The sequence below is a fragment of the Podarcis vaucheri genome (genome assembly GCF_965113315.1).
Source record: "Podarcis vaucheri genome assembly, chromosome: 5".
In the NCBI taxonomy this organism is placed as follows: domain Eukaryota; kingdom Metazoa; phylum Chordata; class Lepidosauria; order Squamata; family Lacertidae; genus Podarcis; species Podarcis vaucheri.
Window position 1 is genome coordinate 32,822,930 of NC_138763.1, and position 16,170 is coordinate 32,839,099.

The following is a 16,170-nucleotide window of genomic DNA, read 5'->3' on the forward strand; positions in this document are numbered from 1 at the left end:
ATGAATTTATCCAGGCTGAAATTGGGAATAGTTCACCCATGCATGTTTTTCATTTGCGTTTTGCACACTGCCTGCTCAGTGTGTAAGCACACTGGAGAGTCAGGGGGACCAGCTACATGTTATGTGCAAGTGGAAGCATCAGAGCACAAGTGGAGTTTTTAGTCATGGGGTGACTGAGAATAGCAATGCAAGGAGGGTGGAGCTATTTAATCTTTACACTGCCTGTGTTTCCCTCTTCCAATCTGCAGATGCAGTAAAAGATCCTAAAACTGGCAATTAACAGCAGCAAACTAAGCAGCGGCATAAATGCATTAAGAACATAACTAAATAAAACAGGACGAACCTAGTCTGGCACCTGAAAGATAATCATGATGGTGCCAGGTAAGTCTCCAGTTCCAGAGTTAGGTCTCACCGCAAAGCATCTTTCCCTGGTAGTCAGCCACCCACCTAACCTTTAAAGCAGTGTTTTGCAAACAGTGGACTGGGACCCATCAGTGGACTGTAGGTCGCTTTCAGGTGGCTCTCAGTGCCACAGCCTGCCCAGTGTATCCTCACCTGCATTCCATGTACCATGTACCATACCATGTACCATAACCTATAGTTCATAGCAACACCTTGCATGCTGAGTAAAGGAGTCCAGGAGTGTGGGAGGAAGGGAGAGTAGGGAAGGAAAGTCTCCCCTGAGAGGAAAGGGCCAAAGGAAGAAGGAAATTAGAAAGTGAGATAAAAGTGTAGTACTTAATAATGATAATAGCAATAGTGAGAATGGAATGAAAGGGATAAGAGATGAGAAACGTTATGGGAAGAAAAAGTGAATGTAAAAGCAGTGGGGAGGAGGAGGGATGAAAGGAACTGTCAGTTGAGGTTTGGATGGGGAATAAGGCAGAAGCTGCGCGTGAAAGGAGATTGGGAGAAGAAATGATGGTTGGTGGGGGAAAAAACTTTGAGAGGCATGTGGGGCTAAAATAATTTTTATGTATGACTCTTCCATTTAGAGGCTCTGCATCAGCAAATCCTGCTTGGAGCGCTGTGGCAAAGAAAGCTGCAGTTTCCAAAGATGGATCAGATAGCATTATGAAGTCTTTGTCGGCTGATTATGTCAAACTCAGACTCCATTTGCTGCCATTTTGTGGCTGGTTCTGCTCCTGCACTACCATTTTGTGAATGGTGGGCCTCAGTAATTTTTAGCTGTCCCAAGTTTGCTCTAAGGGTAAGACGTTGGGAGAGCTCTTGCTCTAAAGACATAAGAACCAGGGCATCAGAAAATGAGGTTAATTTACAGGCAGATTTGTATGGGGAAAGATAGTCTTTAGGAAATCCTACTTCGAAACCGTTTAGGGTTAAGCATCCTCTCCCAGGCTGCTTCTGCATGGGAAAAACCTCCTTTCCTAAGTTGCTTTTCTTTTCTTTTTGAAGAATAATAATAGATTGGGTATGTAGCACACATTTTTGTATGATGTAAGAAGATGAAAGAGATTCACCTGAGTTTTCTAAATGTGTGATGGACTATTCACATGTGCACATCATCACTTGATGTTTGAGTTTTCAAAGATAAACATGCCTGTATGATCTAGGCATTCATTTTTCCACGTGAAAAGGAAAGCTTCACTGATCTAGGTTTTAAAAGTGCCAATTTAACAATGTCATCGCGGATTGCCCTTACTTGCTTCAATAAAGAGAGAAATGACTCGCTGAGTTTTTCCTTAAAAATGGCTAGCTCCCTGAAATTTACTAGCTGACTCATTTCCTGAATCTTAACATCTTTCAGTAGAAGCAATTAAATTTCCCAACTCAGATGAAGCCTATAATAAGCATAGCAGCAGCTTGAGCAGTTTGAAATGGGAAAGCTAGTTCAGATATTATTGTTCGCTCAGCACCACTTGCTGCTGACACCAGTATTAAATGTTACTCAATTGGCAGGGGAAGGGGGAATTCAAGTGCAAGTTGGAGCAATCTTTGCAATGTCAATGGCCCTGAAGTGGGTACCAAGAATACCTAGTAATACACTCCAGCACTGTGAAATTGTGAAGCATTTCTGCCATGTACCACAAGCTCTTTTCATTTGCTCTGAAGCATTTTGGTGGGGGTTAAAAATAAAATAAAATCCTTTTCTAGGTTTTGGGATTTAAAACAAACTTGATTTCAACCATATATTTATAACTATAAAGGCTAACATTTTATAGCTTCCTCTTTAGATCTATAGTGCTAGTGTATGAATGTTCAGAATGATGCATGTGAACAGCTATTCAAGTGTAAGGTCACCAAACATCACATTACTACTTAGTGCTTTGATACCAGGAAACAACAGGGCCCTTTTTTTGCTAAAAGCTGTAGTAAGTGGTCATGTTTACCTTGGCATTGTCTACGTTGCTAGTGGTAATCCTAAAACGAATCCTGTTAAGTGCAGCTCATTAGATGTCCTTCTGCTGTTTTCTACATCTTTTCCCTTTAAAATTATGCGCTCCACAATTTACTGAACTGTTCATTAGAGACTGCTATTTAATACATAAGGCCACAGGGACGTGGGTGGTGGTGTGGTCTAAACCACTGAGCCTCTTGGGCTTGTCGATCAGAAGGTCGGTGGTTCAAATCCACACAATGGGGTGAACTCCCATTGCTCTGTCCCAGCTCCTGACAAGCTAGCAGTTCAAAAGCACGTAAGTGCAAGTAGATAAATAGGTACCGCTTGGAAGGGAAGGTAAACGGCATTTCCATGCGCTCTGGTTTCCATCACGGTTTTCCATTGCACCAGATGCGGTTTAGTCATGCTGGCCACATGACCCGGGAAGCTGTCTGTGGACAAACGCCAGCTCCCTCAGCCTGAAAGCGAGATGAGCGCTGCAACCCCAGAGTTGCCTTTGACTGGACTTAACTATCCAGGGGTCCTTTACCTTTACCTTTTTACATAAGGATATACGTGGAAAGCCAAAAACCTGATGGCTGATAAATTTAAAAACTTTTCTTGTTGTCACTGCACCACCGTCAAGTCCTAAATCTTTGTTTCCATTATTAAAAGAGGGTGTCATATATTTTCCTTTAATTGTATTTCCCAACTCTCCCCAATACATTAGGAACTCACAAGAAATTTAAATAGAAAGGGTTTCTCCCTCAGTCTATGTCAGAAGAAACCAGAGAGGAATTGTAATTCTTCCTTAACTTTCTAGTTGTTGTTTAGTCGTTTAGTCGTGTCCGACTCTTTGTGACCCCATGGACCAGAGCACGCCAGGCACTCCTGTCTTTCACTGCCTCCCGCAGTTTGGTCAGACTCATGTTTGTAGCTTCGAGAACACTGTCCAACTTTCTAGAGGTCTCAGTTATTTGTACCTCATATTACACTCTTAAGCTGCTGTGCTGGTTTCTTTAGAATGCTTGAATAGAACACAATGTGTTACTTCCTGGAGTTGAGCAGCAACCATTGGAGACGCTTCAAAAAAGACCTTGGGTTGTGTCTAACAAAGTTGTCCCATTCGCGTAGTGTCCAAACTTTTTTCAAAGAGGGCCAGATTTGATGAAGTGAAGGACCTTGAGGGCTGACCAAAGAGCCAACCATAGTTGTTGACTTTTTTTAGGATTGAAGTTGTATGTTGAGCTTTTTTATTTTAGAATTTTACCCCAGGAAATAAACTGCCACAGGGGCTGGATTAAACTGACCGGCGGGCCGGATTAGGCCCCCAAAACAGACTTTGGACATCCCTGTAAGGACTTCTGCTTGTGAAGTACAATTTCCACACTTTCTCCTACCTCTGTGTCCCAAATTTGTTGTGAGTTTCCCCTTAGCCCTCTGGGGGGCATGAATTGAGGGCTTTGGTCTGACCTTCATAATGTTTTCACCATAGTGTATTTTGCAGAAGACACAGACTTATGAGCCATATACCGAAAAATCAAGGTGGTGTGCAAATAGAATTACTTAAGAGTCATCCAGATGGCTGCATGCAAGTCTACAAATAGCACCCATTCAGATTTCTGCTGTTTTTCTGCGTGAAATATTAATTTGGCCCTTAAACACAATTTAGCCTTCCAAAGAAATTGGAGAGAGGGCAATGTGCATGAAGTGTTACTACTAGCCTAGGCTGGTTTCATGTGGTGGTGGTGGTGGGGGGTATAACAAACACAGTTACTATTCAAACAAAAATAATTCCTACCTACCCCAGATAAGTGGACCACTGGCTGGCAAGGCTGAATCAAACTTCCTTAGAGCGTCCGCAAATTAGAAAATAAGGATATATCTTTGGTTGCTCCTTTCCTCCCTTTTGTATAGTGATGTAGTATTAAAATTTGACCTTGCAAGACAGTGTTTAAGTCACCAGTATGTGGATATGCAAAGAATACAGATATTATATTTAATTTTCAATATACGGTGCAGCTTCTAACCATAGGAGACAAGACGCTAACAGTGCCCAAGATCAAAGGGAGCTGTTTTTATTTAGCAATTTGGTCCATCACATTGAATTCTACAGCATGAATGTAAGAAGGGCTCTAGAGAAAGTTCATTTCCCCGCAGTCCTTCTGAATTCTAAGGATCTATATCACTCTTGAAGCCCTGCACGGAGTAATTAGATTGGACTAGGAAAATACTGCATTTTGTGTGTGTGCAAGAGACATATTCATTCTGTTTAAAACCTTCACATTTAACCTCCCCCCACAAGACAATTGTGCATATGATACTAATGGCCTGAAAATGAATTGTTTTCCAGATGTTGGGTAAAGGAAAAAAACCTTTGAAATTTTTGTCTCATGGAGACAGGGGTGACTCTCCTCCCTTTGACATTTGGGTCAAAAGATCCAATAAAAGGACAGCTTGTCGAAAAGTTATGATAAGCCTTTGGGACTCCAAACAGTTGCACAATTACTGAGGGGTCTCTTGGTGTGGGGTAAAGAGCTCATCAAGAGAGGCTATCGAAACAATTGAGTTCTATAATTAACACCCGGAAATCTGTTCAGAGATGGTAATAACAATAAAAAGAGAGCTAAGAAGAAGCTATCCGCTTGTGTGGCAGATGTGGTTTTGTTATAATTTGAGAAAAAGAATCTATTTAAAGGGGAGGGGGAGGGGAGGGGAAGAGATGGAACGTCTATCTTTTTATTTCACTGAGTGCCACTAAAATATAAATTGCAGCTATTTTCCAAGGTAGCAGGTGCTCTCGATATTGTAAACCAGTGATCATCAGTCTAGAATGCATACAGCAACACACTAGCAAGGCATTTCCCCCCCTTTTGCATTTTTTAAAAAAGTTATGCTGTTGCTATTTTTGTTTGCAGACAATTGATAGGAAGTGGGTTACTTGAGTCTACCTCCTTAAAGAGTTTATTTTTCCTCTGTTACACATGTTGCCTTGTTACAGAAGCCTCTACATATTATGCTACTGTTCAAGAACAAAAGTAAACAGGCTTTGTATCCTTGGGGATCTAAAGTCCAGTTTGTAGGACAAAGCCCTTCTCAAAGTATACACATCAGTATGTAGGCAGGTAGGTAGATTGTAATGAATACATTAAATACATTGTTATTATTGTGCTGTGTTTGTTAGTCACTTCCCTTACAGTCTAACTCAAAGCGACTTCCTTTAAAATCAATTTAAAACAATAATAAAAACTTTTTTAAAAAAACAACAACAATTCATATATTTATTTGTTAATTAAATTTGTATACCGCCCTTCACCTGCAGATCTCAGGGCGGTACACAACCTTTAAATACAAGATAAAAATACAAGATAAAAAGCACAAATTACATTTTGTGAACTGCATTGTTATCTGGTGAACTGCCCTGAGATTTTCAGATGAAGAGCGGTATATAAATTTTATAAATATATGATAAAAAGAGCAACAACAACAACAACAACAACCAGCCACCCTCTGGCTGCAAGTCCTGCCCCACTAAAACAGGCCACAATGAAACAGGCCTTTAAAAAGAGTCTTTATTGGCACCTAAAACTGGATAAAGATGGCGCCAGGCATGCCTCTCTATAAAGTGGTATCTCAGGTTAAGAACTTAATTAATTCTGGAGGTCTGTTCTTAACCTGAAACTGTTCTTAACCTGAAGCACCACTTTAGCTAAACCCCCCCCCCCCCGCTGCTGCTGTGCCGCCGGAGCACGATTTCTGTTCTCATCCTGAAGCACAGTTCTTAGCCTGAGGTAATATTTCTGGGTTAGCGGAGTCTGTAACCTGAAGCATATGTAACCTGAAGCGTCTGTAACCCGAGGTACCACTGTATATTACTGATTACTTGCCTCCAGTTGTTTAAAAAGGCACTGTGTTATATGGCATTTCAGTAGCACTGTATGGCATTCAATGTTATACGGCTTTTTTCTCTCAACAGGATTTAGTAGCAGCCCATATATGCAATTCGGCTTCCCTAGCATGGCAAATACAGCATGCCTGCATTCCTGAAGGACAGTGTGCATATTGATTGGAGACATACAGTTTTTGGATCACGCTGGATGACTGATATACAGAGTCGTTTGCCTATGGGGGCTTCCTCTCGCTGGCTCTTAGCTCCCCACACAGCAATGAGGAAAGCTCTGCTAATGCATAAAGCACAGGGTTGTTGGTTTTTGCAGTCATTTTATCTCTGATTCAGAAACTGTTTTACACAGACAGTAGTGGCTTTGAACTTGAACTGAATGCCGCCATAGCTCTATCTGGACATTGTTTTTATTTGCAAGAAGGTAACTGCGTAAAGGACAGTGGGAGCCTTTTGACAAGCCTTTATCCTGTCCCCCCCCCCAACTGCATCACCTTTTGAGTGTTTAAGGTTCCCCACACGTTGGGAGGATATTTGTGAAGTGGAAATCCTCTGGTACTTTTGAAGGCCCCCCTATATATCCTAGAACCTTGAATTTTCCAAGGTGCAGGGAGTCTCCACAGGTAGAGGAGACTCCTTGCTTCGTAACTTCATCCTCCAAATGGGGAAGGGAGATGTAAAGAGTGGTCCACTGAGGAGGGCAAGGCTTACCAGAGTACCCTAATTTCCCTCACTGGGTGACCTTGGGCCACTCATCATCTCTTAGCCTAATGTATCTCACAGGGTTATTGTGACAATGAAATGGGGAGAAGGAGAACCAGATACGCCACCTTGAGCTCCTTGGAAGACAAAGGTGGTATATAAATTTAATAACTAACCAACTTTGTGGATTGTCTTCATGCATGCAAGCAAACAGAACCTCTGAAGAGGGCTTAAGTGTGTAAAGCCTAGTTCCCAAAGTCCACCTTCTATATGCATTGGTTGATATTGGTTGTTGTGCTGAAATGTTGACAGGAAAGCATGTTGTTGAATGGTTCCTGTGCATACCTGTGACCCATGAGGTACTCTCTGCACATGATAGGTAAAGGTAAAGGTACCCCTGCCCGAACAGGCCAGTCTTGACAGACTCTGGGGTTTGTGCGCCCATCTCACATCTATTGGCCGGGGGCCAGCGCTGTCCGGAGACACTTCCGGGTCACATGGCCAGCGTGACAAAGCTGCATCTGGCGAGCCAGCGCAGCACACGGAACACCGTTTACCTTCCCGCTGGTAAGCGGTACCTATTTATCTACTTGCACCCGGGGGTGCTTTCGAACTGCTAGGTTGGCAGGCGCTGGGACCGAACGACGGGAGCGCACCCCGCCGCGGGGATTCGAACTGCCGACCTTTCGATCGGCAAGCCCTAGGCGCTGAGGCTTTAACCCACAGCGCCACCCGCGTCCCATGCGCCACATGATACCTGCTTGCAAATTGCTATATTTGGAATGGTGCTACTTTGGTGAAATAAATCCAATTTTTGTGTGGACAACTTAATTCCATAAGGAGCTACAATATAACAGAATGATGTGCACTTGTGACTTTATTTGAGATTACCTATACAGTGGTACCTCGGGTTAAGTACTTAATTCGTTCTGGAGGTCCGTTCTTAACCTGAAACTGTTCTTAACCTGAAGCATCACTTTAGCTAATGGGGCCTGCTGCTGCTGCCGCGCCACCAGAGCACGATTTCTGTTCTCATCCTGAAGCAAAGTTCTTAACCCAAAGTACTATTTCTGGGTTAGTGGAGTCTGTAACCTGAAGCGTATGTAACCTGAAGCGTATGTAACCCGAGGTACCACTGTATGAGAAATAAAATTAATGTGCTGGGAGGGGGCCAGGGAGTCCATACAGGTGGCACAGTTTTGTTTCCCCCTGTTTCAGAGTGTTTACTGTCCAGATTGTAAAGACAGTAATGTATTAAATCGGGATGGGCAACCTCAGGTTTAGGGGCCAAATGAATCAATCCAGGTTCTCTGCCTGGCCCTCAGAACCCTCTCCAGACAACATTCCCTGCTTCACGCCATCCTCGAGGGTTTTTGTCTGGCCATGGTGTGTCTTTGACCACTGATAATAACTCTTCTTGCCTGGGTTAGAGACAGGGTATGCGTGTGTAGAACTGTACAAAGGTAAACTTTATGCTCATTTCTCCACCCACATGTGGCCCCCAGAAGGCTGCCTGGAAAGGAATGCGGCCTTCGAGTTGGAAAAAGGTCCTCCACCCGTGTATTAAATTATAACCTTGTCATGTCGGTGTGGGATCTGGATAAAAGAAAATGTCTCCCCTTGGCCTTGTTTCACTCTCTCTTTCTAATGGAAAGAACTAATTAAGGCAAAGCTAAGGGAATCGAATTCAAAGTTTGCACTGCTCATGTGACCTAATCTTTTTACAATGGCATCTTTTGCAAGCCGTGCAAGAATACATCTTTTGCGAGCCATTCACGCTCTGTCCTCTCCAGAAAATCCTCCCAAGAGAAAGGAAAGAATGAAGGATTGTCTTGAGTGTGCAATAAAGACTTTCAGGAAATGGGAATCTATGCGGGCTTGCTTGTTTTTCTACCAATTCATTAACATTCAGAAATACTGTATAATATCTTAAGTTTGTTTTCTTTTGAAAGGGCCTTGGTCAGTCATAATAGGTGTGTCAGCTGATTTTCCGTGCCAAAAAAAGAAAGAAAAAGAAACCCTTTACAGAGCTAGATTAGATTGTGACATAGAAGTCTATCAAGATGTAAAGAAATGTTGAACAAATGCAGTGGATTAGCAAATAGAGGAAGGTGCCAAGAGCTGGAATGTATTGAATCTGAACACAGCAAAATGAAGAAAACCGTGAATTCAGTTATGGGATTTTCTACAGCTAAAGCAAAATGGCTGTTTGCCTCAGACAGAGCTTTAGAGAGAGGTTTCTTGGGTCCTGAAAAATTAATGAACTGGGTTTAATGTAGTAGAAAGGAAAAGAATGTAATGCTTGGAAGGAAAGGGAAGGGGGGGAGGGAGAATAGCAACTTTGGGGCTCAGTAAGCCTTTTTAAACCAATGCACATGGACTTAAAAATGGAGGAAAGAGCCCCAAATTGCCTGTAGGGGATGTGTTTCTTTGCTTAATGTGAACGGAAAGCTTGCATTGGCTAGAATATATATTCAGTATAAAAATGCTTTGTTTGTTTTTTAAATCCCACATTGGCCTCATTTAAATGTCACACTAAAAACGCAATTAATGATTTGCCGTGTTCCCATTTTTCTAGACTGCTGTCCAGCAGCACATGGAAGAAACAAACCATAATGCCTGGCTTAGCATTGTGTCTGAACCAGGAATTGTGGTTTGTTCCACTCCACAAACCTTGACTACCTATAATGGTTTGTTGGGAGCCAAAGAAACCATGACTCCTGGTTCAGATATAAATAAGCTAGGGATTGTAGCATGTGGAAGAGTGAAACAGAGTAGGAAGGTATTTGCTGTGGTTCACTGCGACTTACAGGCTGTGCCATTAACAATGTCCATATTGACATCATCCGCATATGACATAAAATAGTTTTGAGAGAAGCTCAAAAGTACCTTTTAGTGTGGTTGGGAAATGATCTCATTCCTGTATGGTTTTCTAATGGATCCTCTTTCTTAAAAGACGTTTGGCCACTGTAAGGGAGAAGGTTTTGCAGATAGGGAGAGGAGTTAGTTAGTTGAGGAGTTCAGATTCCCTGGATTTCCCCTCCCAACTTCCTTTACTGCTTTCTGTCAGAACAGCTCAATTTGAGAATCAAGCTGCCTATAAGGAAATGCCAGTACTACAAACCTCAAAAGCCACAATGCTCAAATCCAGAAAATTAATGGTTTTTCGTCTGAATATAGGAATGCTATACATGTCATTTGGGAGGTTATTTATTTATTTATGTATATATAGCATTTTTTGGCTGTTATGCAAAAAGCACCAAAGCAGTATGTGGCATAAAATAATCAAAGAAATTAGTTCAGTTTGGTAAAATAATACATAAATAACAACAACAAATGATACACATAATATAGCCAACAGTCTAAATAAAATAAAATTTGATGCCCCCATATGTTCCCTCCATGGCTTTCAGAGATGGGCAGGATTACCCCAGAAACCCTGAGGACAAAAGGGCAGATTCTATGAAAACCCAGAAATTGCATGGTTTTGCAAGAATTTACCTGCCTAGGTAGAAACAAAATAGTGCACTTCTAGTGACTGTGGCATGTTAAAGACTAGTTTTCGTTGGCCTTTGACACCTAAGATGTGTGTTCTCAGGTCCCACCATATTCTTGTGATTGTAATCCTTTTAAACCGTTTTTAATTGTTACAACCTGCCCTGGGACCCGCTGGTGAATGGTGGGTAATGCATTTAATAATAATACTGTCCAGTTTATCTGATTAGTGGGCTTTAGCACCTAAATCTTATGCCATAGAAATAAAATGGTTTGTGTTTAAGGTTTCATAAGACACTTTGATGTTTTTGCTGCAATGGACTAATATGGCTGGCCCTTTGGGAGTATTTCACATTGAAGCTATATGCTTATGCAGGTTTCAAATGACTGGGAGATATACATTCAAACAGCCCAAAAGAATCCAGTAAGACTAAATTAATTGATGACTACATTTGCATAATTGCATCTTTATGGTGAAAGTTCCATCACATTTGGGCTACTTATCAAAACATACTTTTCCAATGAATATTTACTGTTCAGGTTAGATATGGTTCCCATCACTGGTGGCATTATTTCCACAGGCATCACATGTGATGTAGTTAACACTCCTTTCAATTATAACCTGGTTTCTCAGCTAACATTGAAGTTGTCTCAAAGTCCAGAACATTAGAATTGTTGTAATTGATTTCTTGTAATCCAGCTGTAGAACATGATTGAAAACACATATGACAGCATATGTTACCTTGACATCTAGAACAGCGCATTTGTAATGTTTATGCGTCATGCGTATAGACAGAGAACTGACAGATGCACAGTGTGATAAGAAATGTTCAGCATACAGTGGTACCTCGGGTTACATACGCTTCAGGTTACATACGCTTCAGGTTACAGACTCCACTAACCCAGAAATATTACCTTGGGTTAAGAACTTTGCTTCAGGATGAGAAGAGAAATTGTGCAGTGGCGGCACGGCGGCAGCAGGAGGCCCCATTAGCTAAAGTGGTGCTTCAGGTTAAGAACAGTTTCAGGTTAAGAACAGACCTCCGGAATGAATTAAGTTCTTAACCCGGGGTACCCCTGTATTTGGCTTTTGCCAGCTTGTACTTCCCTGTTTTGCCGGGGACACCCAAGAATCAGAACCAGTCTGAAATAACTTACTGTATTAATTGTAGGTCTTCATGAGGATAAAATTGCCGGACAGATTTATAATTGCAATCGAAGAGGATGTCATGGATAATTTTGCAAACTTCTGTGTGCATCCAACTTAAATTTGCAGTGAGAAGTGAACTATTTTTGCACTAAGCTCCTGCACTGAAAGAGGATTTTCAGGTCAGGATGGAAAATGGGTCAGTATGATATACAATGATTCCAGTCCAACTTCAAGCTTGGTTAGTATTTATCATCACTGTAAATTCCAAGAAGCTTCAAACTTTTCTTACCATTTTTCAGGATATCAGATCTTGTTTAATTAAAATTTTAAAAAATGTCATTGAAAAAAGAATTTCCATACCAACCACGTCAGATCTATTAATCTGCCTCCTCCATAAAACCTTCAACCTTGGTTTTTCTTCACTGAAACAGTAATTTGTACCTTCTTAGCTGCTTATCTTTTGAGGAGGCTCATTCTTTTTACACAAACTGTCTTTGTTTGATGTGGCTGGCAGAATGATGGACTGTACCCAATAGGTTTGCATTTGTGTTTGGGGACTAATTGTGTTTGATGTGGGGAGGCTGAGCTTGACCCCTTTGCTTCTCCTTGCCAATGTTGTGCGGGGTTTTTTCCTTTTAATCAAAGCCCCAAGGCCATTTGAAGCGTAGCCAGAAAGCACCTTGCAAGTTGAACCCTATCTAATTATGTGATGTGTGTAAACGCTGAAAGCATAAATCTTAGTCACCAGAGCTATGTGTTTTTATAAGATTCCCTGGTCCGGTGACAGCCGAAGCAAGCAAGGGCAAGATTGATCCCACAGTGATTTTTATGGACGCTGCACCACACTTCGTAAAGTTTTGACTTGTTAAGGAGATTCCATAAATGGCCTCAGTTAATAAGGGTGAAGTGACTTGCTCCTTTACAAACATGTTGCAGAAATCCGTGGCTGTTACAAGTACATCATAAAAGTGGGGGAAATTAAATCATATAAAAGAATGTGGAGTGAGTGGGAGAATAGCTGAAAGCAAATGGTTACTGGAGGCGTAGAAGCAAAGAGCAAGGGAACTCTAAAGGTAGACTGTGTGATAAAAATAAGAGACATGAAAGTGAGTCATGCTGTAAATATTGGCAGTAACCATCCTTTCTTTTGCTCTTTGTCCTTTATAAAGCTGCCTAGTTGACTTTCTCTGTTTCAACGTCTGGTGATGGTGTTTTTTTTATTTGTAGCCCTAGCCAAAATTTGTTAGAGGGACATGCTTGTATGCCACTGTTCAAAAGATTTTCTTAATGATACTTAAGAGTATTTTTTTTAATCCCAATGATGTAAAAGTAGTCATCCATATAAGCATCATATTTATGAAGGTGATGTCACTGAACACTTGCTGCACATGAGGCCTTGGCATCAAAGAGTGCAGCCACTGGTATGCTCCAGCTCAGGGGCGGAGTGTTGATTTTGTCTCTTGGGGAGAGGAAAGCAAATTAATTGGCTTCTGCAGAAGGGAGAATTGCCTTTTCTGGGCATGCGAGAGTAAGAGGTTGACTGCCAATCACAGTAGGGTCTTATTCCGCTCCATCTCAAAAATTGGCAGTGTCACACCCTCAGCTGCCTTTCGAAAGTAGTCATGGAATTAAAACAACTGCACCCTGTTTACTGCAATGTGAGAGTGTCTGCAGGTGGGAAGTAAGGAAATAGGGTTTACATAATAAACCCACGCAGGGAAGAAAATGAGACAGATTTTCCAACCAAGTTGCTACATGGACATGCTTAGAGGTGCTCTTGTAAGCTCTACAGGCCTACTTGTTAATGGGGGTCTCATCGGGATTAAAAATTGCCTTCCTTGCTTGGAGAGCGAGCAGTCAAGTGCTCCTTGGCTGGTTAATTTCTCTCCCGGTGCTAAGCAGACATCATTTTTCCTCTTTCAAAAGTGCCCCATGTCTGAATGCTGAGTAAATGAGGTAGCAATTTATTATCAAGTCCTATACCAGTAACAGCTCTTCTTTTCTGTTCCCCCCCCTTCTTTTCCCAAGCTTGCAAGATTGGATACTACAAGGCCCTCTCAACAGATGTTGCCTGTGCTAAGTGCCCGCCTCACAGTTTCTCCATCTTGGAAGGTTCCACCTCTTGCACCTGTGACCCGGGTTTTTTCCGAGCAGAGAACGACGCTGCCTCCATGCCCTGCACACGTAAGTCAGATGCCTTCATTTATTAATTTTCCTCTCCTCTTTCTCTTGCTGCTCTTATAATTTATACATGAGACACTCCCCAGAGATGTAGATCGTGCTATGAAAAATGTCTGGTTGGTGACAGGGACATTCAGTAACAATTCCCCTTTAAACAAGTCAACACAATATGTCAATACCGGGTCCTTTCTCCTGCTACACAACGGAAAGTGAAGTTTGTGATTAAGTGACAGAATGTAGGTCAACAGCCAGAATAAGAGGGTCTAGTTCCATTTTGGGTTTTTTTTTGGATTTTTTTTTTTTTTTTTTTTGCATTGGTGTCTGCACCGTGGAAGTGCCTTAAGGCTGCACTGTGTACGCATAATGAGGGACAATCACAGCCTTGCATATGTGATGTGATCAGAAAACAGGAGAAAAGAAGCTCTGAAAGAAAGAGGCATGTAAAGGATGGTTTGTGGCAGCTCTGAATAGATGACTCTGGTCTTTTTCTATAACAACGCATGGAAAACCTTCATGGATCAGACCAAGGACCCATCTAGTCCAGCATTCTGCTCTCACAGTGGCCAACCAGATGTTCTCATGAAGCCTACAAGCAGGGCATGAGCCCAGTAGCCCTCTCCTGCTTGTGATCTCAAACAGCTGGTATTCAGAGGCAAAACTGCTTTTGACACTGGAGATTATACATAGGCTTTGTGAATGGTAGCCATTGATACATACCCCCTGCCCATGGTTGCTTTTGGCATCGTGACTGGTCTTGCTAGATGCTTTGCTCACATATCATGTCAGGAATCAAAGTAATGGGAAGCGGCAAGGCATGATTTCAACACAAGATAGAGCATTTGCAAAATCAGTCACCGCTGGATGCTGTGATTTTTATCAGGATGCAACCACCGGGTAAAAAAAGGTTGTATTATTCAGTTGATAGGCTTTTTGGCCACGCTGAAATAAAAGCGAATGAAACTTAGGACTGCATGGTTCTCAGTCTATTTCCTATTTCTGCTGCTATGTGCCCATTACCACAACATCCATCCATTGCTGTGGAGTTTCTATCATTGTTCATTGATATAGATCCCACAGGATTTTCTTCTGTGCACCACCTGCAAAACAGGATGGCATCCTCCTTTGTCTAGGGCCCTTCCCCAATTTCTTCAGGGCCACCTACAATCAGCTTTGCTCAGACACTGCACTGGTGACAGTCAAGCCAAGAATAACACGGCTGTTGCATTGCACATGAATTCGTTACATCCATCTTTAAAATCTCAAGAAGTTTGAGAAACTCTGTGAGAGCACGCAAAGGGCATTTTGCAAGTGAGCCCTTTCTCTACTGAGATTATATCTTAATTTCACCAGAAAGCTTGCAGTAGGAAGTGCCCAGAGGGTGAGGTGGCATGCTCAGCATGCTCATATCACAAAGGCCATGTTTTAATTGTCCTTGGGCCACTCTGCCTCAGGGCAAGGACATTTAGAACACAGACATAGGGTCACCCAGTGAGTTTCCTGGCTGAGAAGGCAATTTGAACCTTGGTTTCCCTGGTTCTAGTCCACTACTTTAAAAGAAAAACAAAAACAAATATACTGTTACTTTGCTTCATTTCTGTTTCAAATTCATTTTTTTTAAAAAATGCAATTGTAGACAGACTCCTCTCTTTTAAATCAAAAGCCAAAGAGAACAGTACAGTGAATCATTCACACTGATAGAATGATTCTAACCTCATGCAAGGTCTTAGTAATTTGTTAGATTTTTAAAAGGTTAACTTCGTGGCTTCAAAATAGCAGTTAGCAAGTTTTACATTTGTAATTAGCAAAATAACAAACCTGTTGATTTTAAAGTTTCTTCCACCCACAAAAAAGAAAACAGAATGTTTTTAAAGTACTGGACAAATATTTGACAATATTTGAGTTGTCAATTGGGCAAATCTTTTTTGACTGGTCAAATGCCCAACTATAACTTAGTTCTTTTCATGTTCTGATTGGATGTGACAGTTTCAGTCTATATGGGACATGGGTGCATGGTGGTGAGCAAAGATTTTTCTGTAGCAAGTTATCCGTTCATGCTGCCCTCTATTGTAAAGAGAGTCTGCTGGTCGTCTTTGATTAGAATCTTGCTATGCCCGCTTTTTAGCTAATGGCTAAGAGAAGTAAAACAAAAGAGAATCAAATGAGTTCTGAATCCTATTATCCTAACTAATTTCTCATGTTGCTGAGATACAAAGGGGGCCAGGCCACAATTTTGGGCTTTATATTATCCCAGCAGCTGTCTCATGCCTGCCAATCTTTGTATAGCTTTTAGTGCTCATAGCTGCTTACATGTTCAGTGTTAGCCAAATCCTTTAAATTTTCAGCTACCGATAGAAAGTCCATGGAATAATCTAAGGTACTAAGGCTTGTTTGGGAAACCTT

General features: G+C 41.6%; 1 protein-coding gene across 2 annotated transcripts in view; it reads left to right on the forward strand.

The window, feature by feature from the left end:
• Positions 1-16,170, forward strand: part of EPHA4 (EPH receptor A4) — a 158,725-nt gene that overhangs the window by 49,750 nt on the left and 92,805 nt on the right. For both annotated transcript variants that reach the window (XM_082221761.1, XM_082221760.1), the window contains exon 4: positions 13,618-13,773. In XM_082221761.1, coding sequence (XP_082077887.1) covers positions 13,618-13,773 — 156 coding nt within the window. The remainder of the gene's footprint in view (positions 1-13,617; positions 13,774-16,170) is intronic.